This window comes from Triturus cristatus, chromosome 11 (genome assembly GCF_964204655.1).
Source record: "Triturus cristatus chromosome 11, aTriCri1.1, whole genome shotgun sequence".
Lineage (NCBI taxonomy): Eukaryota > Metazoa > Chordata > Amphibia > Caudata > Salamandridae > Triturus > Triturus cristatus.
The window spans coordinates 906,996,433-907,011,732 of NC_140594.1; the positions used below are offsets into that span (position 1 = coordinate 906,996,433).

At 46.5% G+C, this 15,300-nt stretch overlaps 1 protein-coding gene across 1 annotated transcript in view; it reads left to right on the forward strand.

Annotated features, from left to right (window-relative positions):
- DHX36 (DEAH-box helicase 36) overlaps window positions 1–15,300 on the forward strand; it is a 357,256-nt gene that overhangs the window by 139,402 nt on the left and 202,554 nt on the right. The window contains exon 9 of the mRNA XM_085634820.1: window positions 13,330–13,411. Within this exon, the coding sequence (XP_085490946.1) occupies window positions 13,330–13,411 (82 nt within the window). The remainder of the gene's footprint in view (window positions 1–13,329; window positions 13,412–15,300) is intronic.

Below are 15,300 nucleotides of genomic sequence, written 5' to 3' on the forward strand. Positions count from 1 at the left end.
CCCCAAAATCCTATACATATTAGGACAAACCCCTCCTTCTCGAGCTTCAAGAAACAGCTAAAGGATCTCCTCCTCAACCTGCATCTGCACTAGTGGACGTTAACTGACCAACGGGACAGGACCTTAACCCTTCATTTTCTCCCCCATACCCCCTCTCCCTTGTGCCCAAAAAATTGATTTAATCTGATTCATCTCTTCTGTACTGATTTTACTCGTTATCGTGATATGAGAACGTACTGATGTAAAACGATCTGATACCTTCAGGTCTAGCCAATACTATATAAAACTCTTAAATAATGTCTTTTAGAAATAGTCTAGTCCGTTATAATTGTGTGATACATTTTTTAGTAAATAGGAGAAGTGAGGTAAGCTGTTCTCTTGTAAAAAGGATGTGAGATTTGTGACCAGTTTGTCCAAACATTTGTTCCAGTGAATGTGGGAATGATTTAGTTGGACGTCAGTAACTGATTTATCTCATGGTCTATTCATTCTTCAGCATAAACATAGTTCACATCTGGATCATACTTTGGACTACTTGTAAGAGGATTTGATTGTGAGCATTGCATGTTGAAATGATTTATCCAATACCCATTCTCAAACATCCGAGTTCTTGGATGAATACATTATGAGACTAATAATTGCGTTCCTTTCATCCCTTTTTAGCAGTTTAAAAGAATCTAGGACTTTTCAGCTGCCTGTTCTAAGAAAGGGCCTGTAAATGAATTTACATTTAGATCACTTAACTCTGACTCTTGTAGAGTCTTGTGTGCAAGAATATCTGAAACATTTATAGGTATGAAGTTCAGACTAGGGCTGCTATCCATAACATTTGACATAATGGTACAATATTGAATAGATGCCATACTTTCCTGTTAATCCAAACTTCACTTTTCGTCTCATGGTACTGACTCCACCGCCCACAGTTCACTAAATTAGGTACAAATAAATTCAGAAGATACCCTCCTCAAGAATAAAAATAAAAGATGATTTAAAAGAAAAAAAGTGGTTACTTTAATGTAATAATCAGCAGTATGTTGCATAATGAAATAATGAGCAGTGTTGCTCATTGTAACAGTCTATTAATGTGTGTGCAGCTCAGTTGTGCCACATATGAAAATTAGCTTATGTGTTAGAATACATTTGGAGGAAGATGGCGGCCTTTCGGTTGATAAGCTAGTGCTTATGAATACCCAAATGCACAGATGGTATAAGGGGGAGTGGGAGGGGATTTGTGCTTCAAATTTCCACATACTGCTTTCAGAATGCAGGCTAGTGGAATTTCTGGTGCAAAATCTATATTTAAAACATGAGCTGTAAATTGGTGCGTGAAAGTCAATTGAAAGGGGTTAGCCATCAAAATTGCACATAACATTCAGAAATGTGTAATTTGGACACTATGCGCAAATCATTCTACGTCTAGTTTTGCAACTTAGAAAGCCACTTCTGTTAAAGTAATAACCCTTCACAAGTGTAAAAGGGAAGGCTGGATTGCCTTGCAATGTGGTGATGTGGAAGTGGGTTTTGCCAAGGTGCTAGAGCTGTAATTCTTAGGGTATTCTTTCCCCAGACTTTTTGCCTTTACCTGCTGTTTTTGATGATGATTATTTACCACTGCTAACCAGTGCATGTGCTTCTCCCCTAAACATGATAACATTGGTGTATACCTGATTGGCATATTTGATGTACTGGTAAGTCTTTTGTAAACTGGTATACTATATACCCAGGACCTGTACTTCAAATGTTACTAGTGGATCTAAGTCACCCCTAAGGTAGGCCCTAAGTAATCCTAAGGACAGGGTGCCATGTAAGTAAAAGGTATGTGTGTTTAATCTTTACATGTCCTGGTAGTGACATACACCCAAATTTGTTTTTCCACTACTGTGACGCCTACCAGTCTCATAGGCTAGCATTGGGAATACCTTAATACACTTTTAAGCTATAATTCCTGATCTGATTGGAGCAGCTTTTTCATGTTTTATATCTTTGGAATGGTAATGATAAATTCTCCTTACTGGTGAAATATGATTTAACATTATTATTTAAGAAACTGCACTTTTCGCAAGTGGACATTTCTTTTCACTTACTGCTCTGTGTGCCGGACAGCATGTCTAAAATACACATCTGGGATGGATGACAGCTACACTTTCTACATTGGTTCGAGACTGCCACAACACGGGAAGGGTAGGTGGGTCTCAGAACTCCTCTACATAAATCTGCATTCTAATGGCCTTGCCTGGGCAGGATGGAAGGGAGGGGCAAACACATCACTTGAACAGGCTGTGTCCTGTCCCTCACAGAGGACTGATTACCCCCACCGATAGTCTGACGGACAGGACAGGGTTCAAAGGGATCATTGTGCACTTCAGAGGGCTGTTTTGAAGTCTCCCCAAAATCATAGGCACTTTTGTGTGCAAGTGCTGAGTCTCCGACCCACAAAAATCAGACACTATTGGACTTGTAACTAAGCTGTGCTGGAAGAACTGCTGTACTGCTTAAAAGACCCAGTTGGACTGCTTTTCTGTTTGTTGCCCTGCTGCTCTCTGACTCTACTGAAGGAGAGCTGCCTTCTTCCAAGTGATCTCCAAGGGCATGGTGGCTTGCCTCCTGTTGCTCGAGACTCTGGATATCAAAGTCTCTACCCCTGGCTCACTGTAAGTAGCCCAGATACTTGCACCACTGATTTTGATGCATCTCCTGCCTGCGTGTAGCAGAATTGGCGCAACAACCCTGTTGCGGGAGTAAAATCAACATATGTCCTCCGAACCGGCGGTTTGCCTCCTGAGATAGACGATTTGAACAGTGTATCTTTGCCGCTTTGGTGAGATCGACTCATCCCCTTGACTGCGTGGCAGAATCCGGCGCATCATTCGACGCCTCTCGACTCTGACACCCATCTTCAGACCTGCGCATCACTTTCACTGTGTAGAGAATATCAATGTGTTCGAGGCATGTGGGCTGCTGAATTCATATCTGTGCATAGATCGCCGCCTAGTGTTGGGTCCGGATGTTTGCACGTTGTTGTCCTGGAAGAGTCTTCGAAGTATCCTTGGATAGGTGACTCCTCCCCTGGACTACAGTGCGCATGGGCATCCTCTCCATCCTCAGATTGTTTTTTTCCGCCATTGGGTTCGGATGTGCTATCTTAGCTCAAGTTAGGAAAATATTTTTTCGAGGCCAAAAGGCCTTTAGTTTGCGTCGGTACTGTTTATCGATCGGGTTTCGATACAATTCTGTTAGTTTACTAACTTTCAGCACCGACTTTTTTCGCATTTACCTGTCCATCGACTACTTCGACGATGGAATCGAGGACGCCATTCAAAAGGTGTCCGGTATGCAATGCGAAGTACCCACACATCGACGTCCATCCGGTGTGCAACAAATGCCTTTCGCCGGACCACGACGAATCGACATGCATGGCCTGTGCCCGGTTCCGTTCCAAGAAGACTCTGCGGAATCGACGAGCGGCGAGACTCGAGGCGCAGCACGCGGCACCGGCCCCAACAGACATCTTCGACGAGGCCGAAGACGTCGAGGAATTAGAAGTCTTGCCCTCCAGTCCCGTTTCCGAACACGAACCCGGATCGGACGAGGTAGACGAGTCACTCTTCCACAGAGGTGAAGACGACACCGAGGTAGGAGACGACGAGGAGGCCTTAGGGGCCGAAGAGAGTAGCTCCAATGATGAACAAGGCCTACCTGTTCAAACCGTTGAAACACCAGTGCCACAGCCTATGGCTCCGGTCGAGGGATCGCCTTCGGGCCTTACCCGAGACCCATCCCGCAGTTCTTCAGCCCCGCCCTCGGGCCCGGCCTCGGACGTTCAGCGGCAGCCATTACTACATAAACAGGCTGGTTTCCCTACCACAAAACCGAAACCGAAAGCTGCTCCGGTTCCACCGAAACCGAAACTGAAAGTGGCGCTGGTCGGATCGAGGCCTTCGACGCCAGCGCACCGCGTCGGCACCGACCGCACCAAGAGGGACTTCGGTGCCGAACTTGAAGCGGGCGACGTTGGAGTCGACAAACGGAAAAAAGCCATCGGCACCGACAAACCTGCTCGGCTACCGGCACCGACGACACCAAGAGCCGTACCGCCTGCTGTGTCTCGCATCGCACCCTCGACGACACCTAAGCCTCAGGTATCGAAGACTTCGGTGATCTCTGCACCTCGACTCGATGAACCGCCGGCGCCGAAAAAATCCACGGCCGCCTCTACCAGCCTGGCCGGTGCCAAGGCCTCGAAGACGCCCCAAGTACGACCTGGTGCGACGCAAGGCAGCAAAACCACAGCTGTCCTCCAGGACACGTCGGGTTCCGGTTCGATCGGAGCTCCAGCAGCCTCTTCGGTGCCGGCCAGCATTACATTCGGCTTGCCTCCGTCGACAATCCCAAAAATGTTCCAACTCAGGACACGGGTCACCCAACCTACGGTCACACCTGCTGAGACGTCTCCGGCACGTATCATCTACGCCGACACTGGCAGGATGATTCTCCACGACCGAAGGATAACTTCGGAGCCGCCGTTGGACCCTTTCAGGATCCCACTAAAAAGGAAGTTGCCTGCAGAATCGGAACCTCTCCTTTATGAACCCTTCCATTCATCCTACCAGGATCCACACCGGTTCTCCCCCACACGCTCCGATACGGATGCATTGGAGGACGACATGGATGACCAAGTCCCCTACCATGTAGACACGGACCCTGATGACCAGCAGGACCCTGATCAAACTTGGGGCGACCCTGCAGACCCCAGTGCACCTCTCGATGCACAGGACCAACAACTCTATGGGGCAAAAACATCTCCTACGGAGGATACTGCGGCGTTCAACGCTCTTATTGAACATGCTGCAAATAACCATGGGGTACAGCTTCACTCTGATACCATCGAAGATGACTTTCTAATGGACACCTTTGCATCCTCAGAAAGACATGTAAAGACTCTGCCAATGTTGAAGGGGGTCCTCAAACCAGCCAAGGACATTTTCAAAGAACCCACCAGGGCACGAGTGATAAACCCCAGGATTGATAAAAAATACAGATCAGCACCTGGGGATCCTACTTACATCAGAGGACAATTACCACTCGACTCCATCGTCGTAGCGAATGCACGCAAGAGGGCACACTCGCAAACGACAGGTGACGCTCCTCCCCCGGACAAAGAGTCCAAGGTGTTAGAAACATCTGGCAAGCGAGTTGCCGCCCAAGCTGCCAACATATGGCGCATAGCCAACACTCAAGCGCTCCTTGCTCGCTATGATAGAGCGCACTATGACACACTGGAGCAAATATTCCAACATCTCCCTGACCAGTTCAAGGAAGGCGCAGAAATGCTCATCAGAGAAGGACAGCTACTAACGAACGCTTCCATCAAATGCGCACTAGATGCTGCAGACACGGCTGCCAGAGCCATAAACACAAGCGTCATGCTGCGACGGCATGCCTGGCTACGGATCTCAGGATTCAAGCCTGAGGTACAAAACAATATACTGAACCAGCCTGTCAACCCCGACTATTTATTCGGGCCGGAGGTTGACACCACCCTCGAAAAGATAAAAAAGGACACGGACACTGCAAAGTCCATGGGCGCCCTACAAACTCAGTCCTTTCGGAGCGGCTCCTTTCGTCGCCCCGGAAACAAGGGAGCAGGTAGAGGACAGGGGTCACAACAAACATATAACAAAGGCAATACACAGACCACCTATGATAAAAACACCCGAGGTGGCTATCGTGGCTCCAGCACAAAGGGCAGAGGACGCGGCTACGGCAACACCAGGTCCTCCCCCAAGAACAAGCAGTGACTCCCTCTCCCTTCCTCCCGACCACATAACACCTGTCGGGGGAAGGCTACAAAGGTTCCTGTCCACGTGGAATTCCATCACCACGGACAGGTGGGTCAAAGATATTGTAAAATTCGGTTACTGTCTGGAGTTAACCTCCACCCCACCCACAATACCACCAAGAAGCCGTCCTATGTCCTCAGAGCACTTAACGCTCTTACAGCAAGAAGTGCAAAGTATGCTTCTAAAAGGCGCTATAGAGGTCGTACCCATCCACGAGCAGGGTGCGGGAGTGTACTCCCTCTACTTCTTAATTCCAAAAAAGGACGGGTCGCTCAGACCTATATTAGACCTGAGACCCCTGAACCAGTACATTCTTTCAGAGCACTTTCACATGCTCACTCTACAGCAAGTCCTTCCGCTTCTCAAGCAGGGAGACTTCCTAGCCACACTGGACCTCAAGGATGCGTACTTTCACATACCCATCCACCCCTCACACAAAAAATACCTCAGGTTCACTGTTCAGGGGCAGCACTATCAGTTCAAAGTCCTTCCCTTCGGCGTGACAACAGCGCCCAGGGTTTTCACGAAGTGCCTAGCTACGGTGGCAGCACATCTACGGAGGCAGCATATACACGTCTACCCCTACCTAGACGACTGGCTCGTTCAAGCGAAGTCAGCCCAGCAATGTGCAAGCCACATGTCCCGCACCATTCACCTTCTTCACAGTCTGGGATTCTCACTAAATTATCCAAAGTCCCATCTCCAGCCCGCACACGTACAACAGTACCTAGGTGCGACTATAGACACTCTGGCGGCCACAGCTCAGCCAAATTTAGTGAGGATCAACAGCATACAACTGCTGATCTCCAAGTTCAAACCCAATCACTCACTTCCAGCGCGAGTGTTTATGCAGTTGATAGGCATGATGGCCTCCTGCATCTTCATAGTCCCGCACGCGAGATTACATATGCGCCCACTTCAGGAGTGCCTAGCACGTCAGTGGAATCAGGCTCAAGGACAGTTAAAGGACCTAGTGTTGGTGAGCGGTCGGGCATACAACTCTCTGAATTGGTGGAATCCACAAAACCTTTGCAAGGGCCGACCATTCCAAGAGCCTGTCCCACAGATAGTACTGACAGCGGACGCGTCTCTCCAGGGATGGGGAGCTCATGTACTCCACTACACAGTGCAAGGACTATGGACAACACAACAAAAGAAGTTGCACATCAACCACCTGGAATTGATGGCAATCTTCCTGGCCATGAAGGCATTCAAAGTACATCTATGCAACAAGGTCGTGTTGATCCGGACGGACAACATGACCGCAATGTACTATATACAGAAACAGGGAGGAACACACTCTCCACAGTTGTCTCATCTGGCTCAGAGCATGTGGAAGTGGGCCATTCAAAGGAACATGTTCCTCATGGCGGAACACCTCCCTGGCAAGGACAACCAGATGGCGGATCTGCTCAGCAGACACAGCCACCAGATGCACGAGTGGGAGTTACACCCATCAGTACTCCAACCGTACTTCCAGCAGTGGGGTCATCCGGAGATAGACCTATTCGCGACAAGCGAAAACGCAAAATGCCAAAGCTTCGCCGCCAGATTCCCACATCCGCAGTCGCAGGGCAATGCGATATGGATGAACTGGTCCGGCAGATTTGCGTACGCTTTTCCCCCAGCGCCATTGATACCGCTAGTGGCCCGCAAACTCCGACAACACTCCCTGACACTCGTCCTAGTTGCTCCCACGTGACACGCCAGCCGTGGTACACCACCTTCCTCGAACTTTCCGTGGTGCCGCATCAAAGGCTGCGGATCAAACCCGCGCATTTGACGCAGAACCATGGAGAAGTTCAGCACCCAGATCCGCAACAGCTGAATCTGGCGATCTGGCTCCTGAAGTCCTAGAGTTTGGCTATCTCAACCTGCCACCTGACTGTATGGACATCATCAAGGAGGCCAGGAGACCCACTACCAGAGCTTGCTATGCAGCCAAATGGAAAAGGTTCGTCATTTATTGCGGTAATAATGACATCAACCCGCTGGACGCATCCATCCAAAACATCATCTGTTATCTCTTACACCTATATCGATGCAATCTGGCGTACACCTCTATACGTGTCCATTTGACCGCAATCTCAGCCTATCTGCAAACCAGGCAGCACCTCTCTCTATTCAGAGTGCCTGCCATCAAAGCATTCTTGGAAGGACTCAAACGAGTCATTCCACCAAACCACCCACCGGCTCCAATGTGGAACCTCAACTTGGTCCTCACACGCCTGATGGGTCCACCCTTTGAACCTCTACACTCATGCGAGATTCAATTCCTTACCTGGAAAGTGGCCTTCCTGGTAGCGATCACTTCCCTAAGGAGAGTTAGTGAACTCCAGGCACTAACCGTTCAAGAGCCATTTATACAGGTTCACACCAACAGGGTCGTACTACGTACCAACCCCAAATTCATGCCCAAAGTAATATCGCAGTTCCACATGAATCAGACTATTGAACTGCCAGTTTTCTTCCAAAACCCACAAACTGTTGCAGAAAGGGCACTACATACACTAGATGTACGGAGGGCCCTCATGTACTACATAGATAGGACTAAACCCTTCAGGAAGACAAAACAACTGTTCGTTGCCTTTGCCCCACACCACAAAGGTAACGCCATCTCCAAAGCAGGGATAGCCAGATGGATAGTTAAGTGTATTCAAATCTGTTATCAAAAAGCAAAACGCACCTTAACTATTCCACCACGAGCCCACTCAACACGTAAGTTGGGGACTTCCATGGCCTTCCTAGGAAATATTCCCCTGCATGATATATGCAGAGCAGCCACATGGTCCACTACACACACATTTACAAAACACTATTGCGTAGATGTGCAGTCAAAACAGCAGGCAGCTGTAGGACAGGCTGTTCTCAAAACACTTTTTCAGACCGCTGCAGCTGGCACGGGTAGCCGCCGCCAATAGAGGGCACTGCTATATATTCTATGCACAGATATGAATTCAGCAGCCCACATGCCTCGAACTGAATATGCTACTTACCAGTATGCATCTGTTCTTGGCATGTAGGGCTGCTGACATTCATATCGCCCTCCCTCCTCCCCGGCGCCTGTCGCAGCTGCAGCTCTCAGAATTACTGCAAGCATGGTCATCACTTTCTGTATCTACTCCATCACTGCCACAATGGCGAAAAACAATCTGAGGATGGAGAGGATGCCCATGCGCACTGTAGTCCAGGGGAGGAGTCACCTATCCAAGGATACTTCGAAGACTCTTCCAGGACAACAACGTGCAAACATCCGGACCCAACACTAGGCGGCGATCTATGCACAGATATGAATGTCAGCAGCCCTACATGCCAAGAACAGATGCATACTGGTAAGTAGCATATTCAATCCTGCTCCTGCAGGACTCTACATAGACGCATCTTGTTGTCCACATCAGGACAGGTTCTTTGTTCACCGGGGTTTGCATGGGTCCTGTAGCCGGCTGGCGCACCATTGCAGTGGGTACAAACTTTGACTTTGCCCTGGTCAAGCGCAACCTAAAGTAACCTTTTTTTTAGTGCTGCTTGCTTCTAAGCTCTTTTCTGCATGTATTCCTTTAAAATTCAATATCTCTACTTGTATACTTTGGATTATTGTCATTTTTTGGACTTGCTTTGTCTATAATAATCTATTTTTGTAAACCTGTGTGAAGTCTTTTTGTGTTGTATTCATTTTGTTACTGTGTATGCGTGTTACACAAATACTTTACACATTGCATCTGGAGATAAGCCTGACTTATCTGTACCCGCTACAAGAGGATGAGCACAGGTTATCTTTTAGTGTGTACTTAGCTTCTCTAATATTGAGTCTTTCATAGATTTACATGCTAGTATCTTACCGTCGTCGAGATGGGAGTCCCACTGTAATTATAACTAGCAGTGTTAAAGTCTTTCATCTAGGTTTATAACTGCATTTCCCCATAGGAGTAAGTAGCAATCCACATAGTTTTGTACATGACCAAAGTCTGACCAGTCAGAGCAGAGCTTGTACCCTTCCGTCCTGTACAGTGGCTTCACACCTCAGATTTCATACCGTATGTTGTGGAAAGGGAGTCTCCCTGAGCTCCTGCTTAGTTTTTTCCTCGCATTTACTATCTTTGGAAAGTGACCTTCAGGTGCCCACTTTTCATTTCATTTTACCTTTCTTCCTCTAACATGACACATTCTGTCACCGTGTCCGAGGGGTCAAAGAAGGGGTCATTTTGATCATGTAAGACTTGTGGGAAGATGAGGCTCTTCTCTGTCGACCCTCATAAAGAGTACTTGTATTGCCTGAACCCCCACTACAAGCCCAGAGACTGCAACTATTGTCAGAGAAACTGCCTCAGTAAAATCGAGCAAATCGATGGACAAATTGTCGATGAAATCAACTATGAAGATGATCACACTGCACTTCGCCTTGTCACAAAAAAGCTCCATAAGTTGTATTGTAGTAAGAACCTACAAATCATTCCATTCCTGTGAATGATGTTGTCATGCATCCATCTTATACAGAACTGCAGGGTGTACATGAGACCTCTGCAGGAACAACTGGACAGGCAATCGATGCAGAACTAGGGCTCATTTGACGACATCGTTCGGATAACGCCGGAAATGGTGTCTGAAATGTGATGGTGGACGAAAAATGGAACCATCGCTATAGTGTCCACATTCATTCTGAAGACTCGCAGTCAAATGATCACAACAGATGCCTCCATGGAGGGATGGGGAGCACATCTCCAAGATCTGGAGGTCAGTAGAAAATGGGCACCAAAAGAAAGACAAGAGTCATATCAGCCTTCTGGAACTGAAAGCAGTGTAGTTGGGACTCAAAGCTTTCCTTCAAAGGTTACAGGGGTTAGAGGTCTTAATACCAAAAATACGACCACAAAGTTTTACTTAAACAAGCCGGGCAGTGCGAGATCCAAGTAAGCACAACAAATAGGGACCTGGGGCCTACAAAGCAAGTTTCCCCTGAAGGCAGAACACGTTCAGGGGACAGAAAACCAATGGGCGAACGAATTAGGAAGGTCCTTAAAGGAATGCCACAAGTGGGAGATGTCAACCAACCAATTCAACAAGATCTTCAGCAAATGGGGGAACTCCTCCCCTAGAACTCTTTGCAACTCCAAAAACATAAAATGCCTCCAATACACAAGCTGGTTCACACACAAGGGATCATGGGGGAACGCTATTCAAATGTCTTGGGCAGGCATGTTTGCTTATGCTTTCCCGCCTATACCTCTCGTCCTAAAAATACTACACAAGATTAAACAAGAGCCATGTAGGATATTCCTAATTGCCCCAGCATGGCTGAGACAGTTCTGGTATTCTGCAGTTCTCCTAATGGCAGGACAGGAACATGCTCAACCAAAAGTCCCATGGTTACTATATGAGGACGATGGGCAGGTAAAACATCCAAACTCGAAATCTCTAAATTTAGTAACCCGGATCCTGAATACTATGAATTTCATTTGTTAGATATCCCTCAGCAATATAGAAACATTTTAGCAAAAGCCAGAGCAGAATCTATAATAAAAAAATAAAAAAAGTCCTCCAATGCAAAATGGCTACTATTTTGTAACTGGTGCGCAGCCAACAACTGTCATCCTTTCACTTTAGAGACTGTGCAGTTCTTGCCTTACCTTCTCTCATTAGCTCAATCTGGTCTCTGCCACAGTTCAATTTGAGTCCATCTCTCGGCACTCTCAAGATTCAGACGTTCTCTCAACAAAAGATCCTTTTGCTTGGCTAGATTAATAAGAGTTCCTCAAGGGCTTTATTTAGAGTAATTTTGCCAAAAAGACAATCACCGATAACAGGGCAACTGAACACAGTCCTGATGCAGCCAATAAGACCTCTATTGAGCAAATCCATAAGGCCAACACTAAACACCTCACATGGAAAATTGCACTTTTGCTAGCATTAATGGCTGCCAGACGTGTTAGTGTAGTGAAATGCAATCACTAACTGTGCAGGAACCTTATGTACACTTCAAGAAAGGCAGATTCATCCTGCGTACCAACCCCTGGTTCATACCAAAAGTACCTACTGAATTTCACCTAAATGAACCAATTCTCCTATAAATGTTTTTTCTGAATCAATCTAGTGCAGCGGAAAAATTACTCCACATCCTTGATGTCATGGGTTGCCTTACTATTTAATTGAAACACTCCAAGTCCCTCAGAAAATCACACAAACTTCTGGTTGTTTTTGCACCCCCAACAAAAGGCCAACCAGTTTCAGAAGCAACTGTAGCGCGATTTGTATCCACAGCTATCACTTTGTCATGAAAAAGCGGGAAGACCTCTGGCATCCAAAGTGCACGCACACTCTACCTGAAGTCTGTTAGTTCGCAGGAGTACCAATGTTGGGCATATGCAGAGCGGCTACATGGTGTAACATGCATATGTTTACAAAACCTTATTGTCTGGATGGTGTTAAGGATGCAGTGCTTCAAAGCCTTTTTCAATAAGGTGAGCTCATTGGTATTTATTGCTAATATGTATTTTTCTAAACACTATGTAACACTTATGTATATTTACCACCTCACCATACAGCTTCATTGATGCCTTAATGTTCTCTTCTTAATGGTATAGTGCTCCCTATTCAGATGCAAGCATGTGAATACATGAAAGATTAAATACTGGAGAAAAAACAAGTTAATTTGTACACTGTGGTTCTCCAATATTGATATCTTTCATAGATTCACATGCAACCCACTCGCCTTGCCTTCAGTCTCTCACATCATTGGTGTTTCTTACCTTGTAGACTTGGTGACTTTACCTCTGTTACAAAATCTGAGGTCTGAAGCCTCTGCACAAGAGGGAAGGGTGCAAGCTCTGTTCTGATTGGTAAGACTTTGGTCATGTACAAAACAATGTGGATTCCTGCTCAACCATGTAGGGAAATGGAATTATAATAGACCTAGATGAAAGAATTTTACACTACTAGTTTATAATTATCATGAGACTCCCACCTCATGACAGGGAAGTGCAAGCATGTGAATCTATGAAATATATCAATACTGGAGAACCACAATGTACAGGTAAGTAACTTGTTTCCTACCCTGACTAGAGTGGTGGTGCCTACCTGGCCTGGGTGCATATCTCAGACAACCAGGAATCCCATTTCTAACACAAGGGTTTTTCCCTTGTTGGGGGGCAGGGGGTTAAATGATGTTAAATGTGTAACACCATATAATATAATGATTCAGTCAAATGAATGTTTCAACTAAGGATGCGTATGTGTGAATGCATTTTGGTAAGTTGGAGTACTCCTTTAAATCTGCAGCTTGTAAAGTACTCCTGTCATTGATTGAGTCTCTGAATTTTACAAGCTGTAGTTTTTGAAACTGGTCCACTAGATTGTAGACTCCTGCTGAAAGATGTTTTTTTTTAATTTTTTTTTAAATCCCTTAATCAGGTTTTGATATATTGTGAACTTTAAGACTTTTGTTATTTCTAATGCCTCATCATGCTATGTGTTAAACTTTTATTCTCCTCAACAGATAACTGTCCTATGATGCATATACCTGGATTTACATTCCCTGTCAAGGAATATCTTTTGGAAGATGTCATTGAAATGTTGAGGTAAGTTACGTTGTTACTAGACTTAAAGTTGTGTACCAGAAATGTAATAATATCCTGATAACAAGATTGCACAACTCACCTACAGTGGCTTTCAGTGTTTATATCAAAACATTGTAAGCCACCCAGATAGTAGGGGATACTTACCTTGTCTTCAGGATTATAGCACTGTAACACGCTATTAAATTTCAACCTGTTAGGTTGAGGTAGTTTTCTCTATAGCCCTGCAGTGGTAAAGGACAGGATTCCTATCCTTACCATATAATTTATTGTAATAGGGGCTGATTGTCCCAGGTCAGTTATTGTCTTGTTCTGTGTGTTCTCACTGGCTTTGCCCTCTGAGGACTGTTAGATATTAGATGATGTCAGGGAAATTCAACCTAGTTGTATATTCAGTCATTGTTCTACATAGTGGTCAACACATCATCTATTAGTTTAATGGGGCAAAGGGCTATTGACTAGCAAGGCTATTGAAAAAGACTATGTATTTGTTAAAGTACCCATTCCCCAGTACAGACATTATTAAGAACCCCTCTTAAGCATATTTATTGTAACCTCTCCTGATTTGAAGGTGGTGTGTATGACTTAGGTGGCCCATGGAAACAGTCTAGAAAGACATCTATAAGAGAGATGTTACCATTATTTTAGAAGGACTCTTAATTCAAAATATTTTCCACTTCGGACAGATATCTTATGAAGAGAACTTCAACAACTCCAGTTGATGGTACAGTGACATGAGCCCTGTACCCCTACAGTGTCTAAGTCACTTTCTTAGACATTGGAAGTGTAGTAAAGTCATAAAGAGTATATGCAGGGCCGGACTGGCCGTAGTGAGACTGTACATTTCCCCGGTGGGCTGCCAGGGTGGGGGCTGGTTTTGGGCCCCAGGGGGGCGTTTTTGTTACAGGGTTGCATTTGTAGCATAGCTGCAAAATCGGCCTCTGTAACAAAATCGTCTGGAACCGACCCTGGCAAACCGCTCAGCCGCACCCCCAACCCCCCGGGGGGCCGGCCAAACACTTTGCCACAGTCGGTTTTGGTTCCCAGTCCAGCCCTGAGTATATGGTCGGCGAGTTTGGCATTACAAACTCCACAGCACCATTTTGGCTTTACTATAACTTGGGAAGTTTGGTGGCAAATTTCTCAGCACATTAAACCTGCACTGATGCCAGTTTGGGGATTTCATGTAAAATGTACCCAAAGGGCATCTTGGAGATGCCCCTTGCACAACAACCGGGCCTGGTGTGGTTCCTGAATGGCTACCCACCATTTGCCACCATCAGACAGGTTTCTGGACCCCTGGGTAGAGAGCCTCCGCTTTCTAGGTCCAGAAACAAAGCTGTCCCTGCCTTTTGCTCCCCAGGAACTGGCTCCCACTGGTTCTGCCTCCCACCTTTGGCGGGAGAATCGGTGCTAGGAGGATAGGTGTGCCCACCTTTGCCAAGCCTACCCCTCAGGTGGAGGATGTGAGGTGAAGCACACATCTCAGTCCCCTTCCTTTTTGAAGATGAAGGGACCCAGTCAATTAGGGAAGAGGCTCATGTCCCCCCCCTCCCACTGGAGGGTGGCATAATGGGGGGTTTACCCACCCCAAGGAAGGGACCACTGGTCCTGACCTGCACACCCTTTTAACGCCGCTAAATTTAGTATTTAGGGGCAACCCTGAACCTTGCCTCCTCAGATTTGAGGAAGAAAGAACAATTACTAAAGAGCTGTGCTGACCCAGGAAAAAGCAGACACCTACTGCTTTGGTCCCAGCCCTACCAGCCTGTCCAACTTTGACCTGCCTACAGCAATAACCCCAGTGAGTCCAACAGCCTCCAGAGCCCGGAGGACCTGCACTGCAACCCTCTTCAAGACTGTCTCCCGTGAGCACCGGATTTGCTCAAAGC